We start from the raw sequence: 16,172 nt of genomic DNA, 5'->3' as shown, positions 1-16,172 counted from the left end.
GATAAGACTGATGCAAAAGTGCATGCTGCTGGTGTTTTTCTACCTCACTCTCTACTTGGAGGTACACAGTATTTCTTCCTTCTTATTTGAAAAATGCCAGAAAGAGCAAGAGAAATCTTTTCATTTTATTTCTGTTTGTTTTGCATAGTCACCTCTGGTTTAGCAGCCAATTAAAAGGCTTTTCATCAACATGCAGCAAGTCAATACAATCCTCAAAGTGTATTTAGGCATGCTTTGTATTGTAATATCTTGTAAGAAGTTCACCAAGGCTTTTTGTAGGTTGGTACTAGGAAGAGTATGATGTAAGCACTGGACTCTCATTGACCAATCTCCTATTCCATAAGTACAAAACAGTTTTTTTTTTTTGTACTTAAATGCCTTATTATTCATTGTTTTATTATTCATTACAAGGTCTACATCAATATAGAACTTGTACATGGGACAGACCTATATGAAACACACTTTTTCGGCTATATTTCCTGTAACTATCTGAAAAGTCAAGCATTTTTCTCTACTTCTTAGTATTTGTTCCATATCATGAATGAGGAAGAAATCTTTTATTTTTTGGATAGCATCACCTGACAAGACATATTGCAATTGAGGCAACACTTGACTTTAGTTATCTAATTTATCTTGTGGAAAATCATGGGGATCTTTAGAAAATAACAATTATTGCTATGTGCTTTGTTTTGGATTTATTTTTAATCCTGTGCATTTGGTAAAATTGTTTTTGTAAATGCCATTATATTCCTTTCTCAGTCAAATTAATGTAGATGAAAAAAAGTTTGCTTTTGTAAAGATGAGAAATTTTGGAAACCATTTTTGAAGGGATTATGCCTTTTCGGATAATAGGAATAAAAAGAAAACTTTTCCCTGCCATTTCCAGAAACACACTTATTTGTGCTGATTTTAATCATTACTTTTTCACTTTCTTAAATACTTCTGTAGGATCTTAGTTCCTTTTTTTTTTTTTTTAAAGGACAATATGTATCAAATTCATCAGAATAATTAACAGTTCCATAGTCTTTTGGAAATCTTGCCTCATAGACTGTTTTTATTATGGGCAGAAAGTAAGAGTAAACTTTATACAGACTATGCTATGTTTCTAATATGTACATTTGTTGTTCAGTTTCGTCCAACTTTTTGTGATTCCATGGACTATAGCACACCAATGCTGTCGATGGGATTTTCTTGGCAAAGATATTGGACTGGCTTGCCATCTCCTTCTCTGGTGGTTTAAGGGAAATAAAAGTTAAGTGATTTACCCAGCAAGAGTCTGAGACTGGATTTGAACTGGTGTTCCTGTTTCTAGGCCCGGTACTCTTATCCATTGAGCCATCTCACTTCCCAGCATGTATTACTTGGGTATTAATGCTGTGTGAGCCGTTTGGGTTTTATTATAAATATATATCTAATGGGATCTCATGCGGGTCAACTGTTTGCTTGGCTGATATAATTGCTCTACGTGGAAGAAGATGTTAAAGAGTTGCTTCTGTTTACCTTCTGAATCCAATTCTTCCTGTGCAACAAGAGAACTGTTCAGTTCTACACACATATATTGTATCTAGGATATACTGTGACATATTTAACATGTATGGGACTGCTTGCCATCGGGGGAGGGGATGTAGGGAGGAAGGGGAAAGATTGGAACAGAAGTGAGTGCAAGGGATAATGTTGTAAAAAACTACCCAGGCATGGGTTCTGTCAATAAAACGTTTTAATTATTATTAAAAAAAATGATGAGTAAGGGAAATGTATTGCAGAAAATGAAGAGCATGCATAGAAATTCTATAACTAGTTCTAGTAAACAGATCATATGGTGAATGGATGAGACTCTTACTGGCTTCAGAGGTATTCAAAGAGGCCTGTAAGCTTCAGTGATTTTCCCATCCCAGTTGAGAAAGTGAACCATAGGAATCTGGGAATCAACTGGGATGCCAGAATCAATGAAGTACCAATGGTAGTGATGCCCCAAGGAATAGTTTTTTGGAGGAACCTCTGGAACCTCAGCCAAGTTGAAGGATTAATATGGTAGTCATGTCACATTTGTGTATAAATTTGATAGGATCAAGGGTTATGTAGGAACTGAGCTAATTTTTGAGTCTAGTCCATCACAGTCTGAAAGATATAGAGCAAACAAGCCTTGGAGATATTGGGAGAAATGTTTAAAGACTTTTTCTTTTTGCAGCTTTGAAGTTATATGCCCCAATGTTAAACAGAACTAGATGCTAGTTATCTATTTCTAACAAGAGAATACAGCTAGTTGGGGGCTTGAGCTCAGAGCAGCAGAGGAGAAGCATTCAGTCTTTTATGATGCCTTTACAATACAGTGAAAGACAACAGTCTGATTCTGGAAGAAAAAACCAGAGAGTATTTGCTACATATGTTATAAATTTTGCATTTAAAAGGTAAAAAAAATTTAAAAAGCATAATCTGAACTTTTCCCTTAAGAAGGAACCTCTGTTTCTAAATTAGGTTTCTTAACCTCTTTTATCATTATAGATTCCTTTAGCAGTTCGGTAAAGCCCATGGACACTTCAAAATAATGCTTTAAAATGTATAAATTCAAAAGAAACTAATTATGTTGAAATAAATTTAATTTTTTAAAAGTTCACATACTGAGGTTAAGAACTTCTGTTTAAAACAGAAGTTTTAGATCTCTTGGGCACCAGTCATATGAATGTTTTTGTATATTTTAATTGCTGATCCTTTCCTTTCCAGAATGAACCCTGTCTTGTGATAAAAACCCAAACCAAATCAAAACAAAACAATTATGTATTTCTTTTCTTATTCTGCAGGCATCACCATCTCCTCTGAAAATGAAGACCAGTTAATGAAAGAGTTGAATTCGTCTTTGAAAAAGGTCATATCATCCCATAATGTATGAACAGTAGCAGCAGTAATAACTCTTCTGGATGAACCCAGTGAGAGACATGTCCCTTTACATTTCTGACTCATTTGTGAATCCAGACCTCAGCAATCCCTTTGAGGTAAGATAAATATCCCATTGCCCTTCATGATTAATTGTTTACTGAGTATTAGTTGTAGCCTGAAGCAGTGTACATAATCTGAAATTAACATATAACTTCTTCTCAGATGTCTTACAATTTAAATTGGACAAATTAGTGGAAAAGAAACATGGACCCAGCATTAGAAACAATTAACTTTAAAAGACTCTCAAAGATCAGGAATAGATGAGTTGAAGTGTTGATTTTGGTTATGCATAGAAATTTTAGTATGTTTCAGGGTTTTGTGATTTTGTAAGGCTGGAGAAACTGAGCAAGACAGAGATTAGAGAGTATTTAATAATTTATTAAATGGAAAGATTTACTGGTACCAAATGGATCTATGTTTGGTCGCAGGGCTGAATGAAACTATCATCTCAAAGAATCCAGCTGTGAATGTCAGATACAAGATTCTTTTATAGGGTAACAAGAACAATGACATATTGAGGGAGGTACCTGGATGGGGATGACCTAATGGGGGGAGGCACCTAAGATGAGGATGGTATAATGGAGGGAGGCTTCTGATATTCTAATGATGTCTAAAAGGGATAAAGACCTTTTTCCTATCAAACATTAAGAGGGAATGATTATAGCCTAAGGTCTAACATATAAGACCTTTATCCTAACATTAAGAGGGAATGGTTATAATCTGAGGCAGAGTAACTGAATAGGACAATTAGGGAAACTGAGTCAGGACTTTAAAAGGGAACTGTAGCACAACAATTTCTTAGGGATAAATTATTGCATGTTTGCTCTGAATCATTTCTGAGCCAAGATCCTCCAATCTATATCAATAATATTATCTTCAATTAGCTGTTGAAATCCCTTCCAGATAAACTAAGAATGCTTACAAAACTCTTGAAATTTTATGTTGCTTCTTTCTCTTTTTTCCTCAGTTACTTAAATTCTACTATTTTGATCCTTCTTCATAAAGTCTTCAAAGACAATTCTGTTGATTCCTACCATCTTAAGTCCTAAAGCATTTATTTCCTATTTATCTTCTGACAATCAAGAACTGCCCTTCGATTTCAAGCATTATTCCATTTATCTAAAAACTAAAAATGAAGTTTTAGGCTTTGCAAACTGCATTACACAATGATTATTATTTATAATATACAGAATAAAAATACTAATCAGCTCATAGTTAGAGACTGCTTTATTGTTTACATGGTGCCATTTTTTCCAGTACTCATATGAAGTTAGAAAGATCTGGGTTCAAACTGAACATCATACACTAATTGTATGACCTTGGGCAAGTACAAATTGTTGGCAAACTTCTGTTTGTCTTAATCCACTGGAGAAGGAAATCACAAACCATTCCAGTATCTTTGCCAAGGAAGCCCCAGGGACAGTGTATGTATAATTGAACAATTTATTAGATTAGGGATTTTTTTCTTCTCTGAATATGCTCCCCTGAAATTTCTATCAGTCTAATTCTCTGAAGTTACAGGGAATAACTTATAGTTTACAACTATAATAGAACCTTTATAATAGAACCTCATTTGCTCAATCAATTAACTAACATATTTATTAAGTGCCTACTATTTCGGAGTACTGTTGTAGATGCTGGAGATATACAGAGAAGGAAAAAAATCTCTTACTCATACTTAATATTTAGTCATTGACAAATTACAGGAAGGGTAAAGAAAGGACCAGTCACAAAAACAAAGTGATGATCATTATCAGAAGTGATTTTTTTCCCCCAATTCAATAAGTATTTATTAAGATCCTACTGTATATAGATTCTAGGCTAAACATAGGCACTCCCTGCCTATAAGAAGCTCACAATAATTTTTTTGGAGGGCAAAAAAACAGGACTAGATTATAAACTGTATGAAGGAAGTAGACACATCTTAACTAAACTTTGCAAGGCTTCTACTACCTATTACTATACCACACAAAGTACTTAATAGCTCTTGAATAAACTGAAATGAAGCTACCTGAGGGGAAAAGGTCATGTTTCAAAGCATGCTTCTGGGATATAAGATATCTTTCTTAGTCTTTTTCTGCTACTTGTTTACTTAGAATGTTTGTTATTGCTATCCAGTTAAACCATAATGTTCTATTGGTCTTCTAGACAAATAATAGCTACTATTTGATATCACTGGCTTAGATGTTTTCTTCTGTTGTCCTGCTTTTAGTTTAGCTTTCCTGCCAATGGTTCACAGGTATTCTGTCCTAGAAAGATATTCATTGAAAGGGCATCACCTCTGACAAGTATTTTTTTCCTCAATGATATCTCATTTTTCCAAGTATATATATAGTTTGTTTTTGTAAGACTGTGTTTTAAATTTTTCTTCTCTCTTCTTTATCTCCCCAATATAGCAAGCAATCTGATATAGGTTAAATGTGCAATCCTTTTAAATATATTTCCATATTTGTCATGAAAAATCAGACCAAAAGGGAAAAAAAAAACTATAAAAAAGCAAAGGCAAACCAACCAACCAAAAAAGAGTGAAAATACTATGTTTTGATCCCCATTCAGTCTCCATAATTCTCTTTGGATGCAGATGGCATTTTCTATCACAAGTCTATTGAAATTGCCTAAAATCAACTCTTTAAGTCTATCACAGTTGATCATCACATAATCTTGTTGAGTACAATGTTTTCCTTGTTCTGCTCATTTCACTCAGCATCAATTTGTCTTTCCAGAATTTTCTGAAATCAGTTTGCTCCTTGTTTCTTATAGAATCCCATTACACATATGCCATAACTTATTCAGCCCTTTTACAACTGATGGGCATCTACTCAATTTCTAGTTCTGTCATTTTCCCTCTTATATGATCTCTTTGGAATACAGACCTAGTACAGATACTACTGGATCAAAGGATATGTACAGTTTGGGCATAGTACAAATTGCTCTGCAGAATAATTGGATCAATCCACAACTTTACCAACAATGGTTTAGTGTCTGACAAGTGTCTTTTGAAGGAGTAATTAAAATGTAACATGTTTGGAGTGTCCTAGGCTACAGTATTTCTAAAAATAAAACAAAAAGAACTTTAAGGTGCCTAACTGTTCTATGTCATAGTGAAGATGATGAACTTTGTTAGCAATCATTAAGCCATTGGTAATGATTTATGGAGAACCTGACAAATTATTTTGATTTTTTTTAAAGGTGGCTTAACACTTCATTGAACCTCTGGGTAAATTCAAAAGATTTGGTAATAAATGTTTTCCCATTTTTTTCATTGGCTAGTCTCTAAACCTTTTTGATTCCTTATCAGCTTAAAAAATTTTGTTAAGGACATGTTCAGACTGGTGGTCTCTAAGGTCTTCTAGGACTAGCTCTTCTATAGTGTGATGTCTATAGGTATAGTTGTTACCTATCCATACTATGATACTAATAATTACAAAACATAAACAAAATTGAAAATAAAAAAGGATGGGATAAAAATGAAGTAGTATTTGGTTCTATATTCAGTAGGGAGCTACTGGGACTTTTTAAATAGGAGAGTAACATGGTCTTTTGGGAATAATCATTTTGGCAATTATGAGTAGGGCATGGAGAGGGCAAGATTAGAGAGATGGATTATGAAGATGTTGCCATAGTCCAGGCTAGAGATGTTGAGGCTCTGAAGGAGAGTCTGAAGGAGGGTTTAAACTGTAAAAAGAGAAACTGAACAGATGAAAGAGATGTTTATTGGTAGAAATGATATGATTTGGTATCTTAGTGGATGTATAGGATAAGAGAGAACTAATAATTTCTTGACTATCTAGAAGGATGGTGGCACCCTCCAGAATAACAGGAGTAAAAAGATCTGATATTGTAACCAGATCTGCATTTGGTGAAGCTGATTGCAATCCATCCAAGCCTGCTTATTTTGGGCCAGTCACTGTTTAGCTGAACACTCAAAAAGGGGTGTGTGTATAAGTATATGTATGTGTGTGTAAGTGGAACTCTTCCTCATCAGTCCAGGGACAGAATCCCCCCTGAAGGACATCTGCTGCATCCATGAGGTTGAAGGACAGATTATAAGTATTGTAGTAAGGGGAAAAGGTTTCCCCGAGTGTGCATTTGCTGGTTATGAGATCACAGATTTAAAGTCAGAAGGGAACTTAGTTACTAGGTGAATTGCCAGATTGGGATAGACTTATTTTTCTGCTCTTTTGTGTGTATGATCATAAAAACCTTGGTGTCATGCTTCATCAGGCGTTGATAGCTAGTCTCACTGTTTGTAGTCTGTACAGACTAGTCTACTACTGGTATGCAAATGCTCTACAATTTGAGTTATTTGGAGACACTAATAAGTTAACTGTGTATAATGACTATCCTGATTCATTTGAACAGTGTCACCCAGCCGTCAAGTACCTTTAGAAAAGGAGATTTACCAAATCTTCCTAGACTCCTTGTCATGCTGCAAAAGAAGAGGCTTGCATGTTCTTACCATTTTCTTTGTATATGTTTGTTTGCATGTTGTCTCTCCACCCCCACCTTTCTTAGCTTGTAAGCTCTACAAGGGTAGGGATTTTTTTTTTTTTTTTTTTTTTGCCTCTTTCTTGTATCCTCAGCTTGACGGCACTTAATAAGTGCTTAATCAATATTTATCGAATTGAACTGAATTCTACCCCAAGGGTAAAAAAACCTGAGTCGAAGCAGGGGCAGATTAATATGCCATTAAATTAATTATAATGTAACAAAATATAAATACAATAAAATATAGGTAACATGACATTAAAATTGTCATGTGAGGCAGCAGAGATTCTTTGGGAAGTATCAACGGCCCCTCACTTATAAGTTAGACACACCTGTTCTCCAATATTTGGCAATTCCAAATCTGAGAAGGAACTTTGGGTGGGACTCCAAACAAAAAGCCACAGGGTTCACACCCCTTTTCAAAATCAGCAAAAAGCACGTGGAGACCCTAGTCTCACACCTTTGCCAATCCTCCCGTTTGCGTCACTTCCGAGGCAGTTGCCTTTTTTTTTTTTGGAGGTCTTGCCAGGATGCCCCTTGGGGTAACCCCTGTGAGCTTCCTGAGCATGCTCAATGAGAAGAACCTACTAATGTTATCCGTTTCTCCATCTTTTGGAGTTTACCCGAAGTGCCGAAAAACAGTTAAAACAGTTGAGGATTTTAAGGTGGACTCTTGGAGGGGAGATTGGAGGCGCCACAAGTCGATAGGGAGCCGAGGAGAGGGAGGGGGGATACTCCGCTTTCTTTTTTTTAAGAACTGCGGGCATAACTTGCCACGTCATTACCACATCGTCGTTTATAACTAAAAACTACCCCAGGGCTCTGCAGGGCGTTTTAACCACTAACGTCCCCGTCTCCTTGGGAAATGGTGGGGATTTTCCTAGAAGAGGGTGATTGGGGAGGGAGGGGGACAGAGGGAAGGGAGGAGTCATGGTAGGTGTCTCCTTCCCAGCAAAAACGCCTTTCCCACCACCTGGCCCTAGGTGAGCGCTCAGTGCCACACGCCGGCTTCCTGTCGCTGGCGCCCGTTCCACCAGGCCACGCATAAAACCACACGATCCAATCGCAAACCCCCTCCTTTCCAAGGCTGAAATGGTGGCTCTCTCTGAGCTCTAGTTCTGGCTCCCTCCCTTCGCGCTCTCCTCTCTATTCCCGACTGAGCTTCCGCGAAAACCCGGAGCGGTGGACTAGTGCCCGGCAGGGGCCGCCGCTTCGGGCCGCACCGGGCATGCTCAGTAGCTGGGGCCCGTCGGGTCGCCAATAGGAGGCCATCGCGCTGGCCCGGGATCGGCTCCGCGGCGGCGGCGGCAGCGACGTGAGCGCGCAAGGGGGGCGGCGGCGGCGGCGGCGGCATCGGCATCGGCGGCAGCCTCGGCGGCGGCATCTCCCTGTCTCTGCCCCTGGGCCCTCCGGCGGCCGACGCGGCGAGCGAGATGTCGGATTTCGACAGTAACCCTTTCGCGGACCCGGATCTCAACAACCCTTTCAAGGTGAGTGGCCTCGCCGGTATTTTCTCTTCCCCGCCCCCCAGCCCCGGCGGACGCGGCTCCGCGGGGACACCGGCACAAGTTTATCGGTCCTCAGCCCCAAGTCCCTGGGAGTCCCTCACCCGCCCCGGGTTGGGGAGCAGGGGAGGGGGCTCCGGCTCCCTGTAGCCCTGGGGGCTTATTTGCCTTGGGGGGAGGGGTCAACCCCCTGGGGAGGAGCGCTGGGGGGGGGTTGTGGAAGAGAAAAAAAATTGGCCCGGGGGGAAGGGCTGCGAAAGGGGGAAGGGCAGCGAGGGGGGTGCTAGAGGTGAAGAGGAGAGGGGCTGGGTTGTCATGGGGACCCGGGCGAGTGTCAGCGGGGGAGGGTGGGGTGCCTCTTGGTGAAGGCTGCGAGCTGCTGCGTGGGAGTGATGGGAAAAGTGTGGAGGAGGAGGAGGAGGAGAAGGAGGTGGTGATGATGACAGGTACTGCGTTGCACAGGGAAAGGGGGCTTTGGTATTTGCTACTCCTTGGCACCACTCTGCCAGCCTTCAGTGGGAGGGAGAGATGGGCATCCTGAATATGGATTTTAAAACAAAAGTTGATAAAATAAGCATTTAAGAAAAATCGTTCCCCCACCCCCAACTGCAGATGAGTGTTGTCTTCAAGGCACCTCAATTGTCCGGTGCAAGGTAAAACCAGAATACTTTCCGAACTCTTCCTTTTGTGCGTCACCTAGGCTCTTGGTTGCATTTCCCAGTTCACCTTTTTTCCTTCACTTGCCTACAGCTTCTGTAATACTTTGTGGTAGAACAGTCAAAGTCCCCATTAGTTTTTTCAGTGAGATGAAAGCGTTGTGGACTGGCTCTCTAATTTGGTTTTAATAAATGGAAATGGTTACTGTCTCATGGCTCTGTGTTTCATAAAGAAATGCTGCTATTTCATGAATCCTACCCCTTTCCCTAATTTATTTAACTTAGCTGTCCCTTCATTTCTCATGAACGATTTGACAGGTAGCAGGAATTAGTATGCATTTGCAATAACTGTGATTTTGCAAGTTTCTGCCTTCTTGTTTACACTTATGTTAATTTTGTCTTTTATTAGGCATTTCCAAAGAAAAAATTCACTTTATATTTTAGTCAAAAAATCCTTAATGCCTATATCACCTTTAAACACAGCTTTTGTTTATGAGTGGCGAGAAGCTTTTATTTTTTTTTTCCTGTTCAATATGCCTCTGTAGATGTAATAAGATTCACATAATGTTAAAAAAAAATTTTTTTCTTAACCACATAAAAGTTATTTCTAATCCTTCAGAAACTGTGCACATATAAACCTTAGTCTTTGTAACCTTTGCTGATGCAGAAAATTGAGTATTCCTCCAATTTTATTTCAAGATTTTTTGCTTTTTTCCATAGGTACATTCTATCTAGTGCATCTTTTTACATAGTTTAACCTCTTGTTAACTCAGTACATTTTTATAGCGTAATCTGCTTTGTTGTTATGTTTTGCACTGACTCTTCCCTAAAAACTTTGCAGTAATTCCATACCAAAGTAGTTTTAAATGATATCATTTCATGTGACATAATTCAGTCTTTTAAAATTTAGATACCTTTTAAGAACTGATACATCCAAATGGCAGTGATTGTTTAAGCGCAGAAAATTCTGAATGATACAATTTATGTTAAAGGAAGTAAAACTTATAGTATTAGTACAAAACTTTAATTTAGAACATTTTTACTCATCTTCAATTTTTCACTCTTTTCATCTATATTTCTATTACTCGTTTCAACATAGGTATACTCCTATGTTTTTTTCTTTTTTCATAATTTCTTTAGCCCATTTTTCTTTCTCAGAATTCTACATCTTTATTGTGTATTTTTCTTTTTTTTTTTTTAATTAGGATTTCTATCCACATTTCCTGCAGATTTGAACTGAGTTTCTAATACCTTCATCTTAAGTAGAAACTAATTATAAAATGTTACCAGATCAATTTTCAGGAACAGTTTAGTTTCAAAACCTTTGTTCTTATGGTCCTTTCACCCTTTGTATCCATATACAAAGATTTTGTTTTGAAACGTTCAGTCTCTTAACTTTTTATCTCCCTCTTATTTAAATATATTTTGTTTCCCTTTGTTGTTTTTTATTTTTGTTTTTCCAAAATTAGTATTTCTTTAACTGTTTTTCCTTTGAGTTTCCTTTATGTTCATCACAAAGTCATCACAAACATCTTTTTCAATTGAGCCTTTACAATCAAAGCCAGTTTCTTATATCTAGGTCAGTTTTTGAGGCAGTAACAATATGACATTAAAAGTTTTTAGGCTATTGTAAAATTACTCAGTTACTTTAATGATTCAATTCATGTTTACATGGTTCTAGTTTACAAAGTGAATTCACAACACCCTTTACATATATATAGTTGTGAATTGTTTTAAGTTTATCATAAATTACATTTTTGTAACTTTAGACATACTATATAGTATGCTTAGGATTAGTGGCAACTCCAGTTGCCCACTATATAGAATTCTTCCTACCACACTGCCTTTTTCCCCAGCCAATTGCTTAACTTGCTGATAAAGCGAGGCTAATATCTAAGTACTTCTCCATGATTCTATGAATTCTCAGTTTTTGAATTAAAATACCTCTTCTTGATTACCATTCAACTATCTTGTCTCCTTTCACAGAAGTAAGCAGCTTGATGGCAGGATCTGTTTCCTTTTGTATGGCCAATGGTCAGCACTGTGCTTTTCACATATAATAAATGTTTGCTGTTATTGTTCAATGAGTCTGCCTCCTGACCCTATTTGAGTTTTCTTGGCATGGATACTGGAGTGGTTTGCTGTTTCCTTCTCCAGTTCATTTTACAGATGAGGAACTGAGGTAAACAACATTAAGTGACTTGCCCACAGTCACAGGGTGAGTGTCTGAGTACAGTTTTGAACTTAGGTAGATTAGTCTTTCTGACTGCTGGTCTGGCATTTCATCCACAACATCAGTAATGTTTGCTAAATGCTTTTTCTTTCATTAAAAAAAAAAAACCCGCCAGAAGTAAAGTGAGTTTTGGAAAAGTTTCAACATGCCATCTTGATTTGATATTACCTGGTTTGTTGCAAAAAAGCTCATTAGACAATAAATATTTACTAAAATGAGATTTTTCTTTTTTACTATTCTTGAATTTTACAGTCAATAAAAACAAATTCTTCTCTTAAATACAATTTTAAAAAATCAAGTGATAGTGTCTTGTAATGGATAGAACTGGGCTCAGAGCCAAGAAAAGATAAGTTTAAGTCCAAAGTTCAACATAAATTGACTATCAGTTTAAGCAACTCAGGAGTCTACACAATTGTTACTGTAAATTTCAGGAAAAGAGTGGGCATGCCTTAGTAGAGGAAGTGTCCTCATTTAAGAGTTGTTTAAATAAGTGAATACTTTGTGTCCCTATTTTTTATTGTAACCATAATGTGAAAAGCTAAGTAATAGTGTAAGATGACATTCTGCGACATCATAAGGCAATAGATGATTTTGTGACTAATGAGGGCATACTGTGATAGGAAGAAATAGATGATAGTAAACATTTATTAAGCACCTATTTTGAGCTGAAACTGCTTGGCCTGGAGATACTAATACTAAAAAAAAAAGACAACTCCTGCTCTCAAGGAAATTACAATCTATAGGGGAGGAAACTGACACTTTAAAGCTAAAAAGGGTAGAGACCAGGGAGGGCATGATTAGGGAGGCAAAATAGTGCAATAGTAGGGTTTAAATGGTCTCTAGGATCTTTAAAAATTCAGTTCCAAGAAATAGGCAGTACCTAATATATACATCACTTGCTAATGATGAAACAGGACCTAGTCTTTGTCTTTAAGAATCCAAAATTCATTTCCATGATAGAAAAAGTACTCAGATAACAGTACAAGGTGAAACATAATTTATATAATAGAAACACAAACAGAATGGCTATAATGGATACCTGAGAAGACTAAATTATCAAACATTAAGCACCTATTTATCTTTTAGATGCTGGGACAATAATGGAATTCTTTCCCCTCAAAGGAGCTTTATATTTACTGGGAAGAGAAAAGAGATACAGTGTCTCTAGAATAAGTAAATACAAAGTATTTTCTTATAAGAATTACATGAGCTAACAAGGCGTTTTGCAGCTTTAAAAAGTTACATATATGTCATTAATATCTAGAAGGTTATATAACATAACTTTAAGAGAGAGTGCACTAACAACTAGGGAGATCAGGAAAGATCTTGTACAGGAAGTGGTACCCAAGATGCTTTGGAGAAAACTAATCTGTGTTTTCCAGACGTGGGGAATTACTAATACAAAGGCCCCAGATTTGGGATGTAGAATTTATATGCATAAAGCTTCATATAGGAAGTGACATTATAGCAGGGACTTGAAAGAAAGAAAAGATTTAAACAGAGAAAGTGGGAGATACAATGGAGGACATACAGAGCACCAAATGCCATCTTTGATATTGTTTACCAGAGTGACTATGGGCAAGTAACTTAATCTCCCTGAACTTTTTTTTTAAACCTTTTCTTTCTTTCTTTTTTAAAATAGTATTTTATTTTCCCAATTAAATATAAAGATAGTTTTCAGGTTTCTTTTTTTCCCCTGAGGCAATTGGGGTTAAATGATTTGCCCAGGGTCACACAGCTAGGACCTGTTAAGTGTCTGAGACAAGATTTTAACTCAGGTCCTCCTGACTTCAGGGCTGGTGCTCTATCATTTTTTGTAAGATTTTTAGATTTCCAAATTTTTTTCTCCCTTCCTCCTTAATCTCCTTCTTCCCCAAGGAAGTAAGCAATCTGATATAGGTTATACACATACAATAATTTTAAACATATTTCCATATTTGTCATGTTGTGAAAAAAAACTTAGAACAAAGGGAAAAAAAACCACAAGAAACAGCAAACAAAAACCAAAAAAAAAAAAGGTAAAAATACTTTGCTTCAATATGCATTCAGACCCCATAGTTCTCTGGATGTGGATGGCATTTTTTGTTCCTGTCTTGGATCATTGCATTACTGAGAAGAGCCAAGTCTATCACAGTTGATAATTACATAATCTTGTTGTATACAGTGCTCTCCTGGGTCTGCTCACATCACTCAGCATAGTTCATGCAAATCTTTTCAGCTCTTCTGAAATAACTTGCTTATTGTTGCTTATAGAACAATGATGTTCCATCACATTCATGTACCACGACTTACTCAGCTATTCCACAGTTGATGGTAATCCATTCAATTTCCATTTCCTTGCTACTGCAAAAAGAGCTGCTATAATACTCGTGGATCCTTTTCCCTCTTTTATGATCTTTTTGGAATACAGACCCAGTAGTGACACTGCTGAATCAAACTTTGCCCTTTGGACATAGTTCCAAATTGCTCTCCAGAATGGCCGGACCAGTTCACAACTTCACCAACAATTCATTAATGTCCCAGTTTTCCCACATCCCCTCCAACATTTATCATTATTTTTTCCTGTCATCTTAGCCAATCTGAGAAGTATGAGGTCATAACTCAGAGTTGTCTTAATTTGCATTTCTCTAATCAATAGTGATTTAGAACTTTTTTTTTTTTTTTTTTTGGCTATAAATGACTTCAATATGCATTTGTTCATATCCCTTGACCATATATTGAGAAATGACTTTTATTTTTATAAATTGAGTCAGTTCTCTATGTATTTTAGAAATGAGGACTTTTTCAGAAACATTGGCTATAGATATTTTTTTTTCAGCTTTCTGCTTCCCTTTTAATCTTGGCTGCATTGGTTTTGTTGGTGGAAAACCTTTTAAATTTAATGTACTAATGCAATACAAATTTTTAATTTAATCAAAATTATCCATTTTGCATTTTACAACATTTTCTGTTTCTTATTTGATCATAAATTCCTTCCTTCTCCAGAGAGCTGATAGATAAACTATCCCTTGCTCTATTAATTTGCTCATAATATCATCCTTTATGTCTAAGTCATGAACCCATTTCGACCTTATGTTGATATATAGGGTGTGAGATGCTGGTTTATACTTAGTTTTTGCCATGCTATTTTCTAGTTTTCCCAGCAGTTTTTATCAGATAGAAAATTCTTATCCCAGAAGCTGGAGTCTTTGGGTTTATCAAACAGTACATTACTGTAGTTATTGAGTATTGTGTCTTGTGTATCTAACCTATTTCTCTGATCCACTATTCTATTTCTTAGCCAGTACCAAACGATTTTTTATGACTGCCGCTTTATAATGTAGTTTTAGGCCACCTTCCTTTGCATTCCCCCCCCCCCCCCCCCATTAATTCTTGTGATATTCTTGACTTTTTGTGCTTCCAGAAGAATTTGTTTTTATTTTTTTTCTAGCTCTGTAAAATAATTTTTGGCAATTTGATTGGTAGTACACTGAATAAGTAGACTAATTTAGGTAGAATTGTCATTTCTATTATATATTATTATATTATATTATATATATATATATATATATATATATATATATAGTCCATAAGCAATTGAGATTTTTTCAGTTTATATTGAACCTTTGTTTTTTTTTTAATTGGTAAAATGAGAAGTTTTGGATGAGTTGATCTCTGAGGTTCCTTGAATCTAGAGTCTAGTTCTTATATGTGAAGCTGATTGGGAAAATCATCCTAGAAATGGAAGACTGTTTGCCTGGACGATGACTTGTACAAAGGCACACAAGTGGGAAGGATAGAAGATGAGGAAAAGGTAAATAGTCTAGTTAAAGAGAAATAGGATGTAATAAGTCTGGAAAGAAAGGTTAGAAACATTATAGGCATCTATTACTGTGCTAATTTATAGGATTATAGGATATTGTCCTAGAAGGACATGTGTAAGAGTTCATTTAATCCAAATCCCTCTTTTTACAGACAAGGAAACTGAGGTTGAGAAAGGTCACTTGCCTAAGATAACAGTGGCAGAATAGGTTTGCTGCTTTTTTTTTCCTGGGATTTTCTTTATTATATTAGGTTACCTTTATTGAGAGATTTGTCTATTTTTCTTTGTTTTAGTAGATGACCTTCACGATGTTCTCTTTAGAGCTATTTCATTCCACTGCTTGAATACGTTGTTTTAATAAATATAACCTATTGGATGGGAGTTTTAAGAAAATATATTAAGTCGAGGTTCCATTTTAAAGGCAGCTAGTGAATAGAATGTTAGAACTGGAGTTCAAATTTGTCCTCAGATACTTACTGGCAGTGTGACCCTAGCAAATCACTTAACCTTTATTATTTCCTCAACTGTAACATGGAGATAATAGTAGCATCTAT

General features: G+C 36.6%; 1 protein-coding gene across 2 annotated transcripts in view; it reads left to right on the top strand.

Moving 5' to 3' along the window:
- SCAMP1 (secretory carrier membrane protein 1) overlaps nt 1-16,172 on the top strand; it is a 110,890-nt gene that overhangs the window by 17,814 nt on the left and 76,904 nt on the right. Inside the window, exon 2 of one of the 2 annotated variants that reach the window (XM_051991816.1) lies at nt 2,799-2,990. In XM_051991816.1, coding sequence (XP_051847776.1) covers nt 2,916-2,990 — 75 coding nt within the window. In that variant the 5' untranslated portion in view covers nt 2,799-2,915. Of the gene's footprint in view, nt 1-2,798; nt 2,991-8,755; nt 8,913-16,172 lie in introns of those variants that run through there. The other variant, XM_051991817.1, reaches the window with a different exon arrangement.

The sequence above is a fragment of the Antechinus flavipes genome, chromosome 1 (assembly GCF_016432865.1).
Source record: "Antechinus flavipes isolate AdamAnt ecotype Samford, QLD, Australia chromosome 1, AdamAnt_v2, whole genome shotgun sequence".
Classification (NCBI taxonomy): domain Eukaryota; kingdom Metazoa; phylum Chordata; class Mammalia; order Dasyuromorphia; family Dasyuridae; genus Antechinus; species Antechinus flavipes.
Note: the sequence above shows the minus strand (reverse complement) of the source record. Positions and strands in the feature narration are given on the sequence as shown.